At 48.6% G+C, this 17,252-nt stretch overlaps 1 protein-coding gene across 1 annotated transcript in view; it reads left to right on the top strand.

The window, feature by feature from the left end:
• Positions 1–17,252, top strand: part of LOC137300083 (potassium voltage-gated channel subfamily H member 6-like) — a 94,247-nt gene that overhangs the window by 63,852 nt on the left and 13,143 nt on the right. Inside the window, exons 4-8 of the mRNA XM_067969178.1 lie at positions 3,078–3,277; positions 12,405–12,657; positions 13,973–14,166; positions 15,673–15,796; positions 16,601–16,813. Coding sequence (XP_067825279.1) covers positions 3,078–3,277; positions 12,405–12,657; positions 13,973–14,166; positions 15,673–15,796; positions 16,601–16,813 — 984 coding nt within the window. The remainder of the gene's footprint in view (positions 1–3,077; positions 3,278–12,404; positions 12,658–13,972; positions 14,167–15,672; positions 15,797–16,600; positions 16,814–17,252) is intronic.

The following is a 17,252-nucleotide window of genomic DNA, read 5'->3' as shown; positions in this document are numbered from 1 at the left end:
ATGGGCCCCGACAACATCCCGGCTGTAGTGCTGAAGACTTGTGCTCCAGAACTAGCTGCGCCACTAGCCAAGCTGGTCCAGTACAGCTACAACACTGGCATCTACCCGACAATGTGGAAAATTGCCCAGGTATGCCCTGTCCACAAAAAGCAGGACAAATCCAATCCGGCCAATTACCACCCCATCAGTCTACTCTCAATCATCAGCAAAGTGATGGAAGGTGTCGTCGACAGTGCTATCAAGCAGCACTTACTCACCAATAACCTGCTCACCGATGCTCAGTTTGGGTTCCGCCAGGACCACTCAGCTCCAGACCTCATTACAGCCTTGGTCCAAACATGGACAAAAGAGCTGAATTCCAGAGGTGAGGTGAGAGTGACTACCCTTGACATCAAGGCAGCATTTGAACGAGTGTGGCACCAAGGAGCCCTAATAAAATTGAAGTCAATGGGAATCAGGGGGAAAACTCTCCAGTGGCTGGAGTCATACCTGGCACAAAGGAAGATGGTAGTGGTTGTTGGAGGCCAATCATCTCAGCCCCAGGACATTGCTGCAGGCGTTCCTCAGGGCAGATTCCTAGGCCCAATCATCTTCAGCTGCTTCATCAATGACCTTCCCTCCATCATAAGGTCAGAAATGGGGATGTTTGCTGATGATTGCACAGTGTTCAGTTCCATTTGCAACCCCTCAAACAATGAAGCAGTCCGAACCCGCATGTAACAAGACCTGGACAACATTCAGGCTTGGGCTGATAAGTGGCAAGTAACATTCGCGCCAGACAAGTGCCAGGAAATGACCATCTTCAACAAGAGAAAGTCTAACCACCTCCCCTTGACATTCAACGGCATTACCATCGCCGAATCCCCAACCATCAATATCCTGGGGGTCACCATTGACCAGAAACTTCACTGGATCAGCCATATAAATACTGTGGCTACAAGAGCAGGTCAGAGGCTGGGTATTCTGCGGTGACTGACTCACCTCCTGACTCCCCAAAGCCTTTCCACCATCTACAAGGCACAAGTCAGGAGTGTGATGGAATACTCCCCACTTGCCTGGATGAGTGCAGCTCCAACAACACTCAAGAAGCTCGACACCATCCAGGACAAAGCAGCCCGCTTGATTGGCACCCCATCCACCACCCTAAACATTCACTCCCTTCACCACCGGCGCACTGTGGCTGCAGTGTGTACCATCCACAGGATGCATGCAGCAACTCGCCAAGGCTTCTTCGACAGCACCTCCCAAAACCACGACCTCTACCACCTAGAAGGACAAGGGCAGCAGGCACATGGGAACACCAACACCTGCACGTTCCCCTCCAAGTCACACACCATCCCAACTTGGAAATATATCGCCGTTCCTTCATCGTCGCTGGGTCAAAATCCTGGAACTCCCTTCCTAACAGCACTGTGGGAGAACCTTCACCACACGGACTGCAGCAGTTCAAGAAGGCGGCTCACCAACACCTTCTCAATTAGGGATGGGCAATGAATGCCGGCCTCGCCAGCGACACCCACATCCCATGAATGAATTTTTAAAAATCAGATCAGCCATGATCTTTTCAAATGCCAAAGCAGGCTCGAGAGGCCGTATGGCCTACCCCTGCTCTTAATTCGTATGTTCATATGTTCATCAAACACTCCCAGGGCAGGTACAGCATGGGTTTGATACAGAGTAAAGCTCCCTCTACACTGTCCCATCAAACGCTCCCAGGGCAGGTACAGCACAGGTTTGATACAGAGTAAAGCTCCCTCTACACTGTCCCATCAAACACTCCCAGGGCAGGTACAGCACGGGTTAGATACAGAGTAAAGCTCCCTCTACACTGTCCCATCAAACGCTCCCAGGGCAGGTACAGCACGGGTTAGATACAGGATAATGCTCTCGCTACGTCGTCCCACTAACCACTTCCAGGACAGTCCCACCCAGCTGGACGAAGGAGGAGAGGCGTTGGAGGAGAATGGTTTGGTCAACCGTGTTATGGCTGCAGACAGGTCGAAAAGGACGAGGAGGTATAGTTTACTTTGGTCACAGTCACATAGGATGTCATTGGTGACTTTGAACAGGTCCGTTTTAGTGCTGTGGTAGAAGTGGAAACCTGATTGGAGAGTTTCAGACTTCGAGCTGCAGGAAAGATTGGCACAGGTTTGGGAGGCGACAACACGTTGAAGGACTTTGGAGAGGAAATGGAGGTTGGAGATGAGGTGGTAGTTTGCCGGCACAAAGGGGTCAAGGGTTTTTTGAGGAGCGGGTGATGATGGCAGAGTTGAAGGGGAGGGGGACAGTACCCGAGGAGACGGAACTGTTAACAATATCAGCCAGCATGGGGGCCAGGAAAGGAAGTTGGGTGGTCAGCAGTTTGGTGGAAATATGGTCAAGGGAATAGGAGGTGGGTCTCATGGTCAAGATGAGCTCGGAGAGGGCATGAGGGGAGATAGGAGAGAAACTAGAGAAAGATGCGAGTTCAGGGCTAGAACAAGAGGGAATCATTGGGGAAGTTTGACTCGGTGGGTATGGGGAGGAGAGAAGCTAGCGCAGCTGAATGGATGGTCTCAATCTTAGTGACAAAGAAGACCATGAGCTCTTCACACTTGTTGTTGGAGTCGGGGGTGGAGTCAGGGCCTGGGCGGAGGTTTATAAAATGATGAATTTTCATCAACAGGAAACCTGACAATTTGAACCCTGATTCCACCCCTACACTGGCACTAACCGACCTCCCCTCCTTCCCCATTCCACCCCACCCCTAATTCACTGCCAATCCACCCCCCCAACTCACTGTCTTCCTTCCCCACCGCACTCCCCGCCCCATCCCATCCTTCCCTATCCCTACCCTGCCATTATCCATCCTGCCCCACCCCTAATGCAGCCCTTGCACCCCTCCTACCCTACCATTATCCTACCTCACCCCTTGCTTCACTCTATCTTGCTCCAATCTTATCCGTCCCCTGCCCCAGTCCAGGTTTAGCAGCCATTCTGTGGTGATGACCTCACTATTTGCCCTCGGTAGATAAAGGACAGTTAATTCAGTGAGTTTCTTGGTGTTATTTTTGTTTGACCTTTGACCTACCCCTCAGCTCTGATGTACGCCAGTATCTTTGGGAACGTCTCTGCGATCATCCAGCGACTGTACTCCAGCACCGCCCGCTACTACACGCAGATGCTCCGAGTGAAAGAATTCGTCCGCTTCCATCAGATTCCCAACCCTCTGCGGCAGAGACTGGAGGAGTATTTCCAACACGCCTGGTCCTACACCAATGGGATTGACATGAATGCTGTGAGTACTGAACCGCCTGTGGACCAGAGACCCAGAGCCATGCACAGGACGCAAGGGCACGGAGGGGACGTCTGGCAAGGAGTTGACCAGAGACATGGTTCCCAACAGAGGGCATAGGGACACGGGGAAAAATATCATTGCATTCCTTCAGGCTTCACCCAAGTCCAGGAATTATTCCACACCACTTTCATTGCCCTTAGACACTCTGCTCACCAAATATCCATCCAGTTCCCTTTTTCACAATCAGCCTCCGCTGCCTCTTGCATTGGAATGCTTCAGCCTAACATGGAATGACGAGAACAAACAGGAGGACAACACCTTGCCTGGTCTGAGGCAGTGGGCAGGAGGACAGACAGACATCAGCAAAGGCAAATCCTTGGCAATGTAGTGCAGTGATACCGTAGGCTGGAACACTGGCTTAGAGTGTGGGGTTGACAACTTAGGTCGGACATATTCCTGGAGGTGTCATCGCATGACCTCCAAACACCCTGCCCCGACACTGCCGCCATTGGTTGCCCAACATGCCCATCCTCGCAGTGCCCCACAGTCTCAGAGACTGAATGGATGATTCTTGACTGTCAGTCAAACAGTCTTTTTTTCCCGTGTCTGATATTTTTAGAACTTGTAACCTCTACACTGTTCCATGGTGTACTCCCAGGGCAGGTACAGCATGAGTTAGATTCAGATTAAAGCTCTCTTTGTACTGTCCCATCAATCACTGCCAGGGCAGGTACAGCAGGCATTAGATACAGGGTAAAGCTCCCTCTACACTGTCCCATCAAACACTCCCAGGCCAGGTACAGCATGGGTTAGATACAGAGTAAAGCTCCCTCTACACTGTCCCATCAAACACTCCCAGGCCAGGTACAGCACGGGTTAGATACAGAATAAAGCTCCCTCTACACTGTCCCATCAAACACTCCCAGGGCAGGTACAGCACGGGTTAGATACAGAGTAAAGCTCCCTCTACACTGTCCCATCAAACACTCCCAGGGTAGATACATCTCAGATAAGAAATGTAAACATAGAGGAACAGCCAGGCAATAGTGATCATAACATAATCAGGTTTAAAATAATGATTGAGAAAGGCAGAAATAAGAGAAAGACCAAAGTAATAGATTGGAAAAAAGCTAATTTTGAGGGAATGAGAGTGCAACTAGGGAAGATAAACTAGAAAAAAAGTTTGACAGACAAAGAAATAGAACAGCAGTGGGAAATATTTAAAATAATGATCAGAGTTCAGGAGAAATATATTCCTCTAAAATGCAAACTAGCCAATATGGATGAGTAAAGAGATGAGGGTAAAATTGAAACTAGAGAAAAAGGCATATTCTAAATACACAGACAATAAAGGAGAGGATGATAAAAGGGAATACAAAGAGGTTAGGAAAGAAGTCAAAAAAAACAATTAGAAAAGCAAACAGGAACTAGGAGATTAAATTATCAAGGAATATAAAAAGAAATAGTAAGGTATTCTACAGACACATAAATAACAAAAGAAAAATCAGGATAGGGATAGGGCCAAGATAAACTCACAGTAATGACAGCGAAATGGCAGAAATTTTGAATACATACTTTGCCTCAGTATTTACCAGGGAGAGTAACAAGGTGGGCAGGACACTAGAAGAAGAAGTTGGAGAAGATATTATAACATTTAAAATAGAAAGGGGGGAGATCATTGATAAACTAATCAAATTTAAAGAGGATAAACCCCTGGTCCGGATGGATTCCATCCGCTCATATTAAAAGAAGTTAGGGAGGAGATAGCAGAGGCACTATTACATATATAGAAAAATTCATTAGCAAAGGGTATAGTGCCGGAGCACTGGAGGACAGCTAATGTTATTCCTATAGTTAAAATAGGAGATAGAACAATTCCAGGGAACTATAGACCAGTTAATTTAACATCGGTGCTAGGAAAGATAATGGAATCTTTACTCAAAGATGTTATAGAAAAACATCTAGAGAATGAAAATATAATAAAGAATAGTCAGCACAGATTTCAGAACGGAAAGTCATGCTTGACCAATCTGATTGAATTCTTTGAAGAAGTAACAGAAAGAGTAGACAAGGGTAATGCAGTAGATGTAATATATTTGGATTTTACAAAGGCCTTCGATAAGGTTATCGAATTGTAGACTCATGACTAAGGTCAGAGGATGTGGAGTCGGGACAGGTAGCAGAATGGATAGCAAGCTGGCTACAAAACAGAAGAGAGAGAGAGTAAGGGTAGCTACTCAGACTGGCAAAAGGTGGGAAGTGGTGTTCCACAGGGATCGATGCTGGGACCACTGTAATTCACAATTTACATTAACAATCTGGATTCGGGAATCGGAAGTACAATTTCAAAATTTGCGAACAACACCAAATTGAGGGTTATAGTTAATACTGAGGAGGAATGCGTCAAAATGCAGAAGGACATTTATAAACTTGCAGAATAGGCGTGTAATTGGCCAATGAATTTCAATATAGATAAGTGTGAGGTGGTGTATTTTGGTAGGAAGAACAAAGAAGCCACAAACTGCTTGGATAATAAGAGTCTAAATGGGATAGAGGAGCAGAGGGATTTCAAGGTACAGATACACAAATCACTGAAAGTAGTGACATATAAGGCCATTAAAAAAAAGGCAAACCAAGCACTGGGGTTCATTTCTAGAGGGGTCGAATTGAAAAGCAAAGAAGTTATGTTAAACTTGTATAGAACCTTGGTTAGACCACATTTGAAGTATTGTGAACAGTTCTGGCCTCCATATCATAGAAAGAAAGTAGAGGCATTGGAGAAGGTGCAAAAAAGATTCACAAGGACGATACCAGAACTGAAAGGATAAATTTATCAGAAAAGGCTAAACAGGCTGGGGCTTTTTTTCTCTAGAAAAGAAAAGGCTGAGGGATGAAATGATTAGAGGTTTTTAAAATAATGAAAGGGTTTGATAGGGTAGACGTAGAGAAAATGTTTCAACTTGTGAGGGAGTCCAAAACTAGAGGTCATAAATATTAAATAGTCACTGATAAAACCAATAGTTAGTTCAGGAGAAACTTCTTTAACCAAAGAGTGGTAAGAATGTGGAACTCGCTACCACATGAAGTAGTTGAGGCAAATAGCATCGATGCATTTAAGGGGAAGCTAAATAAGCACATGAGGGAGAAAAGAGCAGAAGGGTATGCTGATAGGGTTAGATGAAGACGGGTGGGAGGAGGCTCGTGTGGAGCATAAACACCGGCATAGACCAGTTGGGTCGAATGGCCGGTTCCTGTGCTGTAACTTCGATGTAACTCAATGTAACGCGATGTACAGCACGGGTTAGATACAGAGTAAAGCTCCCTCTACACTGTCCCATCAAACACTCCAAGGGCAGGTACAGCACGGGTTAGATACAGAGTAAAGCTCCCTCTAAACTGTCCCATCAAACCCTCCCAGGGCAGGTACAGCACGGGTTAGATACAGAGTAAAGCTCCCTCTACACTGTCCCATCAAACAAACCCATGACAATAACAGTACAGGTAGGATAAAAGTAAAGCACCCTCTAGAATGTCCCATCAAACACTCCCAGGTGAGGGACAGCATGGCTTACATATAGAGTAAATCTCCCTCTACTGTCTCATCAAACACTCCCAGGGCAGTTTTATAAATCAGGCCCTGGGGTCAGTAGGTCACCAACATTCTCCATCTCAGGAGTGCTGTGTGAGCAATAGTCAAGAGGAAACCAGCGAGAGGAAGGTGTCTCGCACAACTCCTACTGGCTGCTCAGGGCAACACCGGGGTCTGGGAAACAAGCTCTCACTCCCTGGGGCCTGGGAGACGGGCACTCACTCCCTGGGGCCTGGGAGACAAGCTCTCACCCCCTGGGGCCTGGGAGACGGGCACTCACCCCCTGGGGCCTGGGAGATGGGCACTCACCCCCTGAGGCCTGGGAGATGGGCACTCACCCCCTGGGGCCTGGGAGAAGGACACTCACCCCCTGAGGCCTGGGAGATGGGCACTCACCCCCTGGGGCCTGGGAGACGAGTTTGATACAATGGGGGAGGCTCCATGCTTGGGGTGTCAATCCATATAATTACGCCTCATGTGCAAGTGATGTGTGAACGAGATGTGCAGCAAAGTATTACCTGGTGCCCTCCCCTCCCCAGTATTGTGCCACTCTCCCCTGAGGGCACCATGCAGTTGCAGGAGCTTGAGCATGATTAGGAACCTAGGAACATAGGAACAGGAGTAGGCCATTCAGCCCCTCGTGCCTGCTCTGCCATTTGATAAGATCATGGCTGATCTGTGATCTAACTCCATATACCCGCCTTTGGCCCATATCCCTTAATACCTTTGGTTGCCAAAAAGCTATCTATCTCAGAGCTAGTATCAATTGCCGTTTGCGGAAGAGAGTTCCAAACTTCTACCACCCTTTGTGTGTAGAAATGTTTTCTAATCTCACTCCTGAAAGGTCTGGCTCTAATTTTTAGACTGTGCCCCCTACTCCTAAAATCCCCAACCAGCGGAAATAGTTTCTCTCTATCCACCCTATCTGTTCCCCTTAATATCTTATAAACTTCGATCAGATCACCCCTTAACCTTCAAAACTCCAGAGAATACAACCCCAATTTGTGTAATCTCTCCTCTTAACTTAACCCTTGAAGTCCGGGTATCATTCTAGTAAACCTACGCTGCACTCCCTCCAAGGCCAATATGTCCTTCCGAAGGTGCAGTGCCCAGAACTGCTCACAGTACTCCAGGTGCGGTCTAACCAGGGTTTTGTATAGCTGCACCATAACTTCTGCCCCCTTGTACTCTAGTCCTCTAGGTATAAAGGCCAGTATTCCATTAGCCTTATTGATTATTTTCTGTACCTGTTCGTGACACTTCAATGATCTATGTACCTGAACCCCTAAGTCCCTTTGGACATCCACTGTTTTTAACTTTTTACCATTTAGAAAGTATCCTGTTCTGTCCTTTTTTGATCAAAGTGGATGACCTCACATTTGTCTACATTGAATTCCATTTGCCACAGTTTTGCCCATTCACCTAATCTATCAATAGCCCTTTGTAATTTTATGTTTTCATCTACACTGCTTACTTCATCTACACTGCCACCAATCTTTGTGTCATCGGCAAACTTAGATATGAGACTTTCTATGCCTTCATCTAAGTCGTTAATTAATATTGTGAATAATTGAGGCCCCAAGACAGATCCCTGTGGGACTCCACTAGTCACATCCTGCCAATGTGAGTACCTACCCATTATCCCGACTCCCTGTCACCTTTCGCTCAGCCAACTTCCTAACCAAGTCCGTACTTTTTTTTTATTCGTTCATGGGATGTGGGTGTCGCTGGCAAGGCCAGCATTTATTGCCCATCCCTAATTGCCCTTGTGAAGGTGGTGGTGAGCCGCCTTCTCGAACTGCTGCAGTCCGTGTGGTGAAGGTTCTCCCACAGTGCTGTTAGGAAGGGAGTTCCAGGATTTTGACCCAGTGACAATGAAGGAACGGCGATATATTTCCAAGTCGGGATCGTGTGTGACTTGGAGGGGAACGAACAGGTGGTTTGTTCCCATGCGCCTGCTGCCCTTGTCCTTCTAGGTGGTAGAGGCCGTGTGTTTGGGAGGTGCTGTCGAAGAAGCCTTGGCGAGTTGCTGCAGTGCATCCTGCAGATGGTACACACTGCAGCCACGGTGTGCCGGTGGTGAAGGGAATGAATGTTTAGGGTGGTGGATGGGGTGCCAATCAAGTGGGCTGCTTTGTCCTGGATGGTGTCGAGCTTCTTGAGTGTTGTTGGAGCTGCACTCCTCCAGGCAAGTGGAGAGTATTCCATCACACTCCTGACTTGTGCCTTGTAGAATGTGGAAAGGCTTTGGGGAGTCAGGAGGTGAGTCACTCGCCGCAGAATACCCAGCCTCTGACCTGCTCTTGTAGCCACAGTATTTATATCGCTGGTCCAGTTAAGTTTCTGGTCAATGGTGACCCCCAGGATGTTGATGGTGGGGGATTTGGCAATGGTAATGCCGTTGAATGTCAAGGGGAGGTCTTTAGACCCTCTCTTGTTGGAGATGATCATTGCCTGGCACTTATCTGGCGCGAATGTTACTTGCCACTTATCAGCCCAAGCCTGGATGTTGTCCAGGTCTTGCTGCATGTGGGCTTGAACTGCTTCATTATCTGAGGGGTTGCAAATGGAAATGAACACTGTGCAATCATCAGCAAACATCCCCATTTCTGACCTTATGATGGAGGGAAGGTCATTGATGAAGCAGCTGAAGATGGTTGGGCCTAGGACACTGCCCTGAGGAACGCCTGCAGCAATGTCCTGGGGCTGAGATGATTGGCCTCCAACAACCACTACCATCTTCCTTTGTGCTAGGTATGACTCCAGCCACTGGAGAGTTTTCTCCCTGTTTCCCATTGACTTCAATTTTACTAGGGCTCCTTGGTGCCACACTCGGTCAAATGTTGCCTTGATGTCAAGGGCAGTCACTCTCACCTCACCTCTGGAATTCACTTCTAGAATTCCCTCGATTCCATGGGCTTCTATCTTAGCTAACAGTCTCTTATGTGGGACTTTATCAAATGCCTTCTGGAAGTCCATATAAATAACATCCATTGACATTCCCCTGACCACTACTTTAGTCACCTCTTCAAAAAATTCAATCAGGTTTGTCAGGCACGACCTACCTTTCACAAATCCATGCTGGCTCTCTCCGATTAACTGAAAATTTTCAAGGTGTTCAGTCACCCTATCCTTAATTATAGACTCCAGCATTTTCCCCACAACAGATGTTAGGCTAACTGGTCTATAATTCCCTGATTTCCCTCTCTCTCCTTTCTTAAAAAGCGGAGTGACATGTGCAATTTTCCAATCTAGAGGGACGGTTCCTGAATCTCGAGAACTTTGAAAGATTATAGTTAGGGCATCCGCAATGTGCTCACCTACTTCCTTTAAAACCCTGGGATGGAAACCATCTGGTCCTGGGGATTTGTCACTCTTTAGTGCTATTATTTTCTTCATTACTATTGTTTTATTTATGTTAATTTTATCGAGTCCCTGTCCTCGACTTGGGATTTCCGGCACGCTATCGTCTTTTTCTGCTGTAAATACTGACGCAAGTAATTATTCAACATGTCCACCATTTCCCCATTGTCAATGACAATATCCCCACTTTCAGTTTTTAAGGGGCCAACACTGCTCCTGACCACCCTCTTTTTCCTAATATAACTATAAAAGTTCTTCGTATTGGCTTTGATATCCCTTGCAAGTTTCTTTTCATGCTCTCTTTTTTTGTAGCTCTTACTATCTGTTTTGTGACCCTTTATTGATCTTTGTATCTTTCTCATTCGCCAGGATCGCTGCCATTTTTTGCCTTTTTGTATGCCCTTTCCATATGTCTTATACTGTCCCTTGCCTCTTTAGTTGTCCATGGCTGGTTTTTTTTGGCAAGTAGAGTTCTTGCCCCTCAGGGGTATAAACCGATTCTGTATCACGTTAAATGTTTCTTTAAACATTTCCCACTGATCATCAGTCGTTTTACCCATTAATAGATTTGCCCTTGTGTGAACCTCAGCAGGCTATTCAGGCATGATGGGCTTCACAAAGAAACCCAGTCTTGTCTTCTCCCACTGTCCACACACTTTCCAGCATGGAGTCACTGGGTAGCGATCAGGAAGAGGGAGCCTGCCTGATTTCTTCACCCTCCTTAACCAAAAGGCACTGAGACCAATAGTAGCCCCCCCGCTAGGCCAACTCAGCACAGACCGGGGATGGAACCTGGCTCCTTCTGTTCAGTACAGACCAGTTACCGACTGAGCTTTCAGGGTCGGCCATGCATGGATTTATAATCAAGGGAAGGTCAGAAACAGATGCCTGTTTAAAGTGAGTGGTGCAGAGCAGAAGAGATTTGGGTTTTTTTCTGGTCTGCAAACTCACGATTTACACCAATGGTATTTTCCTGAGAGACGAGGGCCAGTTGAAATTTACATTTAGCAAGTGTGTAGCGAGTGTGTGCCGAGTTTGTACCGAGTGTGCCAGGTGTGCAGCAAGTGTGTGCCGGGTATGTGTCGAGCGTGTGCCGAGTGTGTACCGAGTGTGTCTGAGTGTGTTCCGTGTGTGCTGAGTGTGTGCCGAGTGTGCACTGAGCCACACAGACCGGGGAGGGGAGGGGAGGGGAGGGGGTGTGAGGGGCCCGGTGAGATTCCCTCGATGTAAATCAAGCCGCTTCTTGTCGAGTGGGTTGACAATTACTGAGAGCTCACGGGTTCCGTCCTCAGTCACCACGGAATTCACCATTCTCAACCCAGGTGTGGTGGTGGGGTCTCCACAATCAGCATCAGTCCCCCTGGACAAGGCGGCGAAATATCAGCCCCGGGTCCTGCTACTGATCACTGTCCCATACGTTTGTGGACATTGGGAGAGGACAAGATCAAGTTTGACCACGATGCATCCCATGGTTGAACAGCCTACATATCTGTCTGGGATCACACATGAAGATTGGGAGCCTGGGCAAGGTCCTGGATGACTGCAGACACTCGTGGAACTGCAGCCCAGAGTGAGTGCCTCCAGGAGAGGGAGAGAGGTTCACAGGTTACTGTAAGGAGTTCAGGGAGTGTGCACAGAGGTAGTGGGTGGGGGGGTAGGGGGTAGAGAGCAGGGGGCAGGGGATAGTGAGTGAGGGGCAGGAGGTAGGGAATAGGGGGGCAGGGGGTAGTGAGTGGGGGGCAGGGGACAAGGGAGCGGGGACACAGGGGTAGGGAATGGGGGGGCAGGGGGTAGGGAATGGGGGCTGGGGGTAGTGAGTGGGGGCAGGGGATAGTGAGCGGGGGGCAGGGGACAAGGGAGCGGAGACACAGCGGTAGGGAACAGGGGGGCAGGGCGTAGGGAATGGGGGGCAGGGCGTAGGGAATGGGGGGCAGGGCGTAGAGAGCAGGGAGCAGGGATAGGGAGCGGGGGCAGGGGGAGGGAGTGGGGACAGGGATAGGGAGTCGGGGCAGGGGGAGGGAGCCGGGGGGCAGGGGGAGGGAGCGGGTGTGGGGGGGAAACCAGAGAGGCAGATACTCTCAGAAAGGGGGCAGGAAATTCAATCACAAACAGAGAAGGTTCTGGAAGCTTTGCCCTTTCACCGGAAATAACCATGTCCTGTTTCTCTTTGGCCAGGTGCTGAAAGGCTTCCCAGAATGCCTGCAGGCCGACATTTGCCTCCACTTGAACAGAAGCCTCCTCCAGAACTGCAAGGCCTTCAGGGGAGCGAGCCCGGGTTGCCTGCGGGCACTGGCGATGAAGTTCAAGACCACGCATGCTCCGCCCGGTGACACGCTGGTCCACTACGGGGACGTCCTGACCGCACTCTACTTCATATCTCGCGGCTCCATCGAGATCCTGCGCGAGGATGTGGTGGTGGCCATCTTGGGTGCGTGAGTGGCTGGACCTGCCCTGCTCTCGGTCTGTCCCGTTGGAATTGGGGCCGGTTCTGCCCGAGGAGAGCGCCTGTACGCCATCGCCGGGAGACGCAGAGGAGACCGGTGGGCGTGCGGTAACGGCGGGCTCCGCGCATCATCGGACGCAGAAACCCGATGGTCTCGGGGCAGAGAGCGTTAGGGATCTGCGCACGAGTAGTTGTACACAAAAGCTCATTAAGGCCTTGGAATCCTGCAGCAATTAGACTCCAGGGTCTCCTCTTGTCCTGTTTGTTAGATCCAGAAGGAATGTTCCAGAGAGTCGGAAGTAAAAGCAGCCATTACATTACCACACCAACTTGAGTGTTTTAGGACATAACATGTGTAATGAAGGGATATCAGCTTGGCTCAGTTAGTAGCACTCCTGCTTCTGAGTCAGACGCTGTGGGTTGCTGCTCCCCCCGATGGGCTTGGACACAACAAGACTTGTGCCGTACCGAGGGAGTGCTGCATTGTCAGAGGTGCCGTTCTTCAGTTCAAGCCCTGCCCACCTGCTCAGGTGGATGTTGAAGATCCCACGACACTAATGATCCCAATTTCCTGGCCAACATTCCTCCCTCTGCTCAACTGCAACAATGGCCGGGAATTTCCTCTCCACCTTAACTTCGATGGACTTGCAGAGGAAACCCAGTTTACACATAAACGAGATTCCTGCTGCACTTGCTGTGCAGTTAGATCGGTGGAGTGGGAGCAGCTCCAATGAAATTCCCGGCCATCGTGTCTCGGAAGAATATCCGTTACTGCACCATTCTGGTATTTTTCCAAACCAACCATGTGGACTCTTATAGCACCTTTAATGATCTCAGGACGTCCCAAAGAGCTTTACAGCCAATGAAGCATTTCTGCTGTGTCGTCTCTGTTGTAATGCAGGAAACGGAGCAACCAATTTTGTGCACAGCAAGATCCCACAAACAGCAATGAGATAATCTGTTTTATTGATGTTGGTTGAGGGCTAAATATTGGCCAGGACACCAGGGAGAACTCCCCTCCTCTTCTTTGAAATTATCCCATGGGATCTTTTACCTAAATCTGAGAGGGCAGACGGGTTTAACTTCACATCTGAAAGACGGCACCTCCGACCATGCAGCACTCCCACAGTACTGCACTGGGATTGTCAGCCTAGATTATGTACTCAAGCCTCTGAAGTGGGACTTGAACCCACAACCTTGTGATTCAGAGGTGAGAGCACTATCACTGAGCCACGGCTGACACGTATACACAGTAACCCAGTGTGGATATTTGATGCTTTCGGGGTTTTTTTTAATCCAGGGAAGAACGACACGTTTGGAGAGCCGATCAGCCTTTACGCCAGGCCCGGGAAATCAAACGCAGACGTCAGAGCTCTAACGTACTGTGACTTACACCGGATTGTGCGGGAGGACCTGCTGGAGGTCCTGGACATGTACCCGGATTTCTACGATAACTTCTGGACCAATTTGGAGATCACCTTCAATCTCAGAGATGTGAGTTTTAGTCCTTTTCATTCTTTCCTTTAATCAAATCCACATCGATATCAGTGTTGTCTTAACATACATGGTATACAGCAGAGTACACTGAGTCTGTCCATGTACCAGTGTACACTCAGTCGGTCTGTGTACCAGTGCACACTGAGTCTATCTGTGTACCAATGTTACACACAACAGGATTCTAAATGGAATTCCCACTCCTCCATCACTAAAACTACCTTCAAGTCACTGACTTGTTACATTCCACAACTTTTCAATCAAAACTTGGAATTCTCGATAAAGCCCAAGTCTGTCCAAGACTTGAATGCTCCTCCCATATTTGTGAGGCTTCTCTAGCCCCTCTCTCGCCCTCCTGATCAGGATACGAGGGAAAGCTCGTTATCCGATGGTTGATCCCTGTCTCACCCTTGGCCTCCAACCCCTCTCCCCCTCTCTCCATTGCAGCCTTCCTTGGCTCTCCCTCTATTTTGTTGATACAGGTCAGTGATCACCCGATCTTCACCCACCCATTCCTGCACATTGCTGGTGCCCAACACTGGGGCCTTGGCCTTTGACCTTCGTGTCTCAGTACATTTTGTTTTTTTTTAAAGGTTGACCATCGGGGAGCGGGGGAGGGGGAAGGGTGTGAGGAGGTGCGCAGGGGTTAGGGTCACATTCTGGGGGTGGGGGGTGGGTGGTGTTGGGTTGGGCCTCTATTCTTGGTGGGTCAGGCAGCTGACGGTCTCTTTCCCCCTCGTATGATCCTCCTCCCTGGAGTGAGACATCGCTCCCCAGCTCCTCTTTCACTTTGTGTAGAGGTATAGATCTCTTCGGTCAATGGCTGAGGACGCCCTCTGCCAAAGCCGCAGTGAAGCACCTGCCAATTATACAAGGACAATTCTTCCGAGTCCTCATCGCCTTGGCTACGTGGAGCCTCCCACCAATCATCCAATAACCCCCTCAACACACCCCAGCAAAATGGCTGATGGGAAACTAAATCCCTTGGGCGAAGATATTCCCAACACCGCTGTCCAGGTCATTAATAAAGACCGTGAAGAGTAGCGGGCCCAGGACCGATCCCTAGGGAAAATCCACGAGTAACATGTCTCCAGTCTGAACCACATCCGTTAACCACTACTTTTTGGCTGTGGGATTGGAGCCAATTCCTGATCCAACTTGTCAAATTTTTACTGATACCACAAGATTCTATCTCGTGAAGTAACCAAGTGTGAGGCACCTCGTCAAAGACTTCCTGAAAGTCCAGGTAGACAAAGTCCACCGGATTACCCTCATCCACCACCCTGGTGACTTCCTCAAAAAACTCTATCAAATTTGTTAGGCACGACCTATTTTTTCAGAAGCTTTGTTGTGTATTTCGAAAGGCCCTTCCCTTTCCCGGTGATCATAGAGGGCATCTCTTATGATCTCTTCTATGAGTGTTTAGTATTAACGGACGCCTGGTTTCTGTAACTCTATTTGTGTAAGACAAGGATTCTTTTGTGTTATTTAAACTGCATTTAATAGACAGACCGAATTCTCCGTTCACCCCCAAGTGAGGATTCCGACTGCGGACACAGACGGGTACGTCGGAGAAACCTCTCCTTCCGGGAAAGGAGCAATGCCGGTGAGTGCGCGGACCGAGAGGACTGTCCCTTTAATAGTGATCACCGCCACCAATGGCGGCCTAAATCTGTTCTACACTGTGTATCACCCAAAGCAAAGACAGACAAGGAGAATGAGAAAAAGCCACCCAGTGAATCAGACACAGCCAGAGGCCTGGAACAGCGAGTTACACAAATTACAGCCCCGACTCACACAGACTGCCGAGAGAATCAAAGACTGGCTGAGATAGGAAACATTCATTTGGGCTCTGTGATAATATAAACTCTCTCCACCCTCACACTGTCATTAACACACTCACTCCACCCTCACACTGTCATTAACACACTCACTCCACCCTCACACTGCCATTAACACACTCACTCTCACCTTGCACTCTCATTAACTCACTTACTCCAACCTCACACTGTCATTACCACAATCACTCCAAAATCAGACAGTCTTAACACACTCACACCAACCTCACACTTCCATTAACACACTCACTCCAACCTCACACTGTCATTAACACACTCACTCCAACCTCACACTGTCATTAACACACTCACTCCAACCTCACACTTCCATTAACAAACTCACTGCAACTTCACACTGTCATTAACACACTCACTCCAACCTCACACTGTCATTAACACACTCACTCCAACCTCACACTGTCATTAACACACTCACTCCATCATCACACTGTCATTAACACACTCACTCCATCATCACATTTCCATTAACACACTCACACAACTCTCGCATTGTTATTAATACACTCTCATTGACACACTCATCCCAACCTCACACTTCAATTAACAAACTCAGTCCAACCTCACATTGCCATTAGCACACTCACTCCAACCTCACACTAACCACCGTACTCACGCAGCGAGAGACCACTGGGACTACAGCAGCCTGACCCCCCGCTCACAGTCCAGTGACGAGAACCTCAAAGCTTCGGCCTCCGGCATCACTGAGGTGAAGAATGGATTCCCTGCAACATCTGACATGGGCCATGGGGAATGCAGAAGGAAAGGCAGTGGATCCAATCCCTTCACAGGTACCAGAGTCACCCTCCATTCCTTGTGGAATTGTCTGACTATTAAGATGTCACATTTCCTGTTCCTCTCCCCTCACCCTTTCTGTTTGATCTCTTGCCCGCCCCAGGCGCCATCTTGTTTCTGAATGAACAGTTAATAGGAACAGGGGGGAGGCATTAAATCCCTCGGGCCTGCTCCGACATTCAATTAGATCACGGCTGACCTGTACCTCATATCCTTTGATACCCAACAGAACTCTATCGACCTCAGTCTTGAAAGCTCCAATTGTCCACCGGCATCCACAGCCTTTTGGGGGAGAGAATTCCAGATTTTTCAACCTGCAACTCAACCTATACCAATTTCTGAGCCAAACACGTGACTTTCTGTCTCAGGAATAATCACTGAGAAACATGATTTATTTTGCTCTCGATGAAAGTTTGCGAAAGCTAAAGACCACAG

The sequence above is a fragment of the Heptranchias perlo genome, chromosome 30 (genome assembly GCF_035084215.1).
Source record: "Heptranchias perlo isolate sHepPer1 chromosome 30, sHepPer1.hap1, whole genome shotgun sequence".
Taxonomy (NCBI): Eukaryota; Metazoa; Chordata; class Chondrichthyes; order Hexanchiformes; family Hexanchidae; genus Heptranchias; species Heptranchias perlo.
The sequence above is the reverse complement of the archived record's forward strand: the minus strand, read 5'-3'. Positions and strand labels throughout refer to the sequence as shown.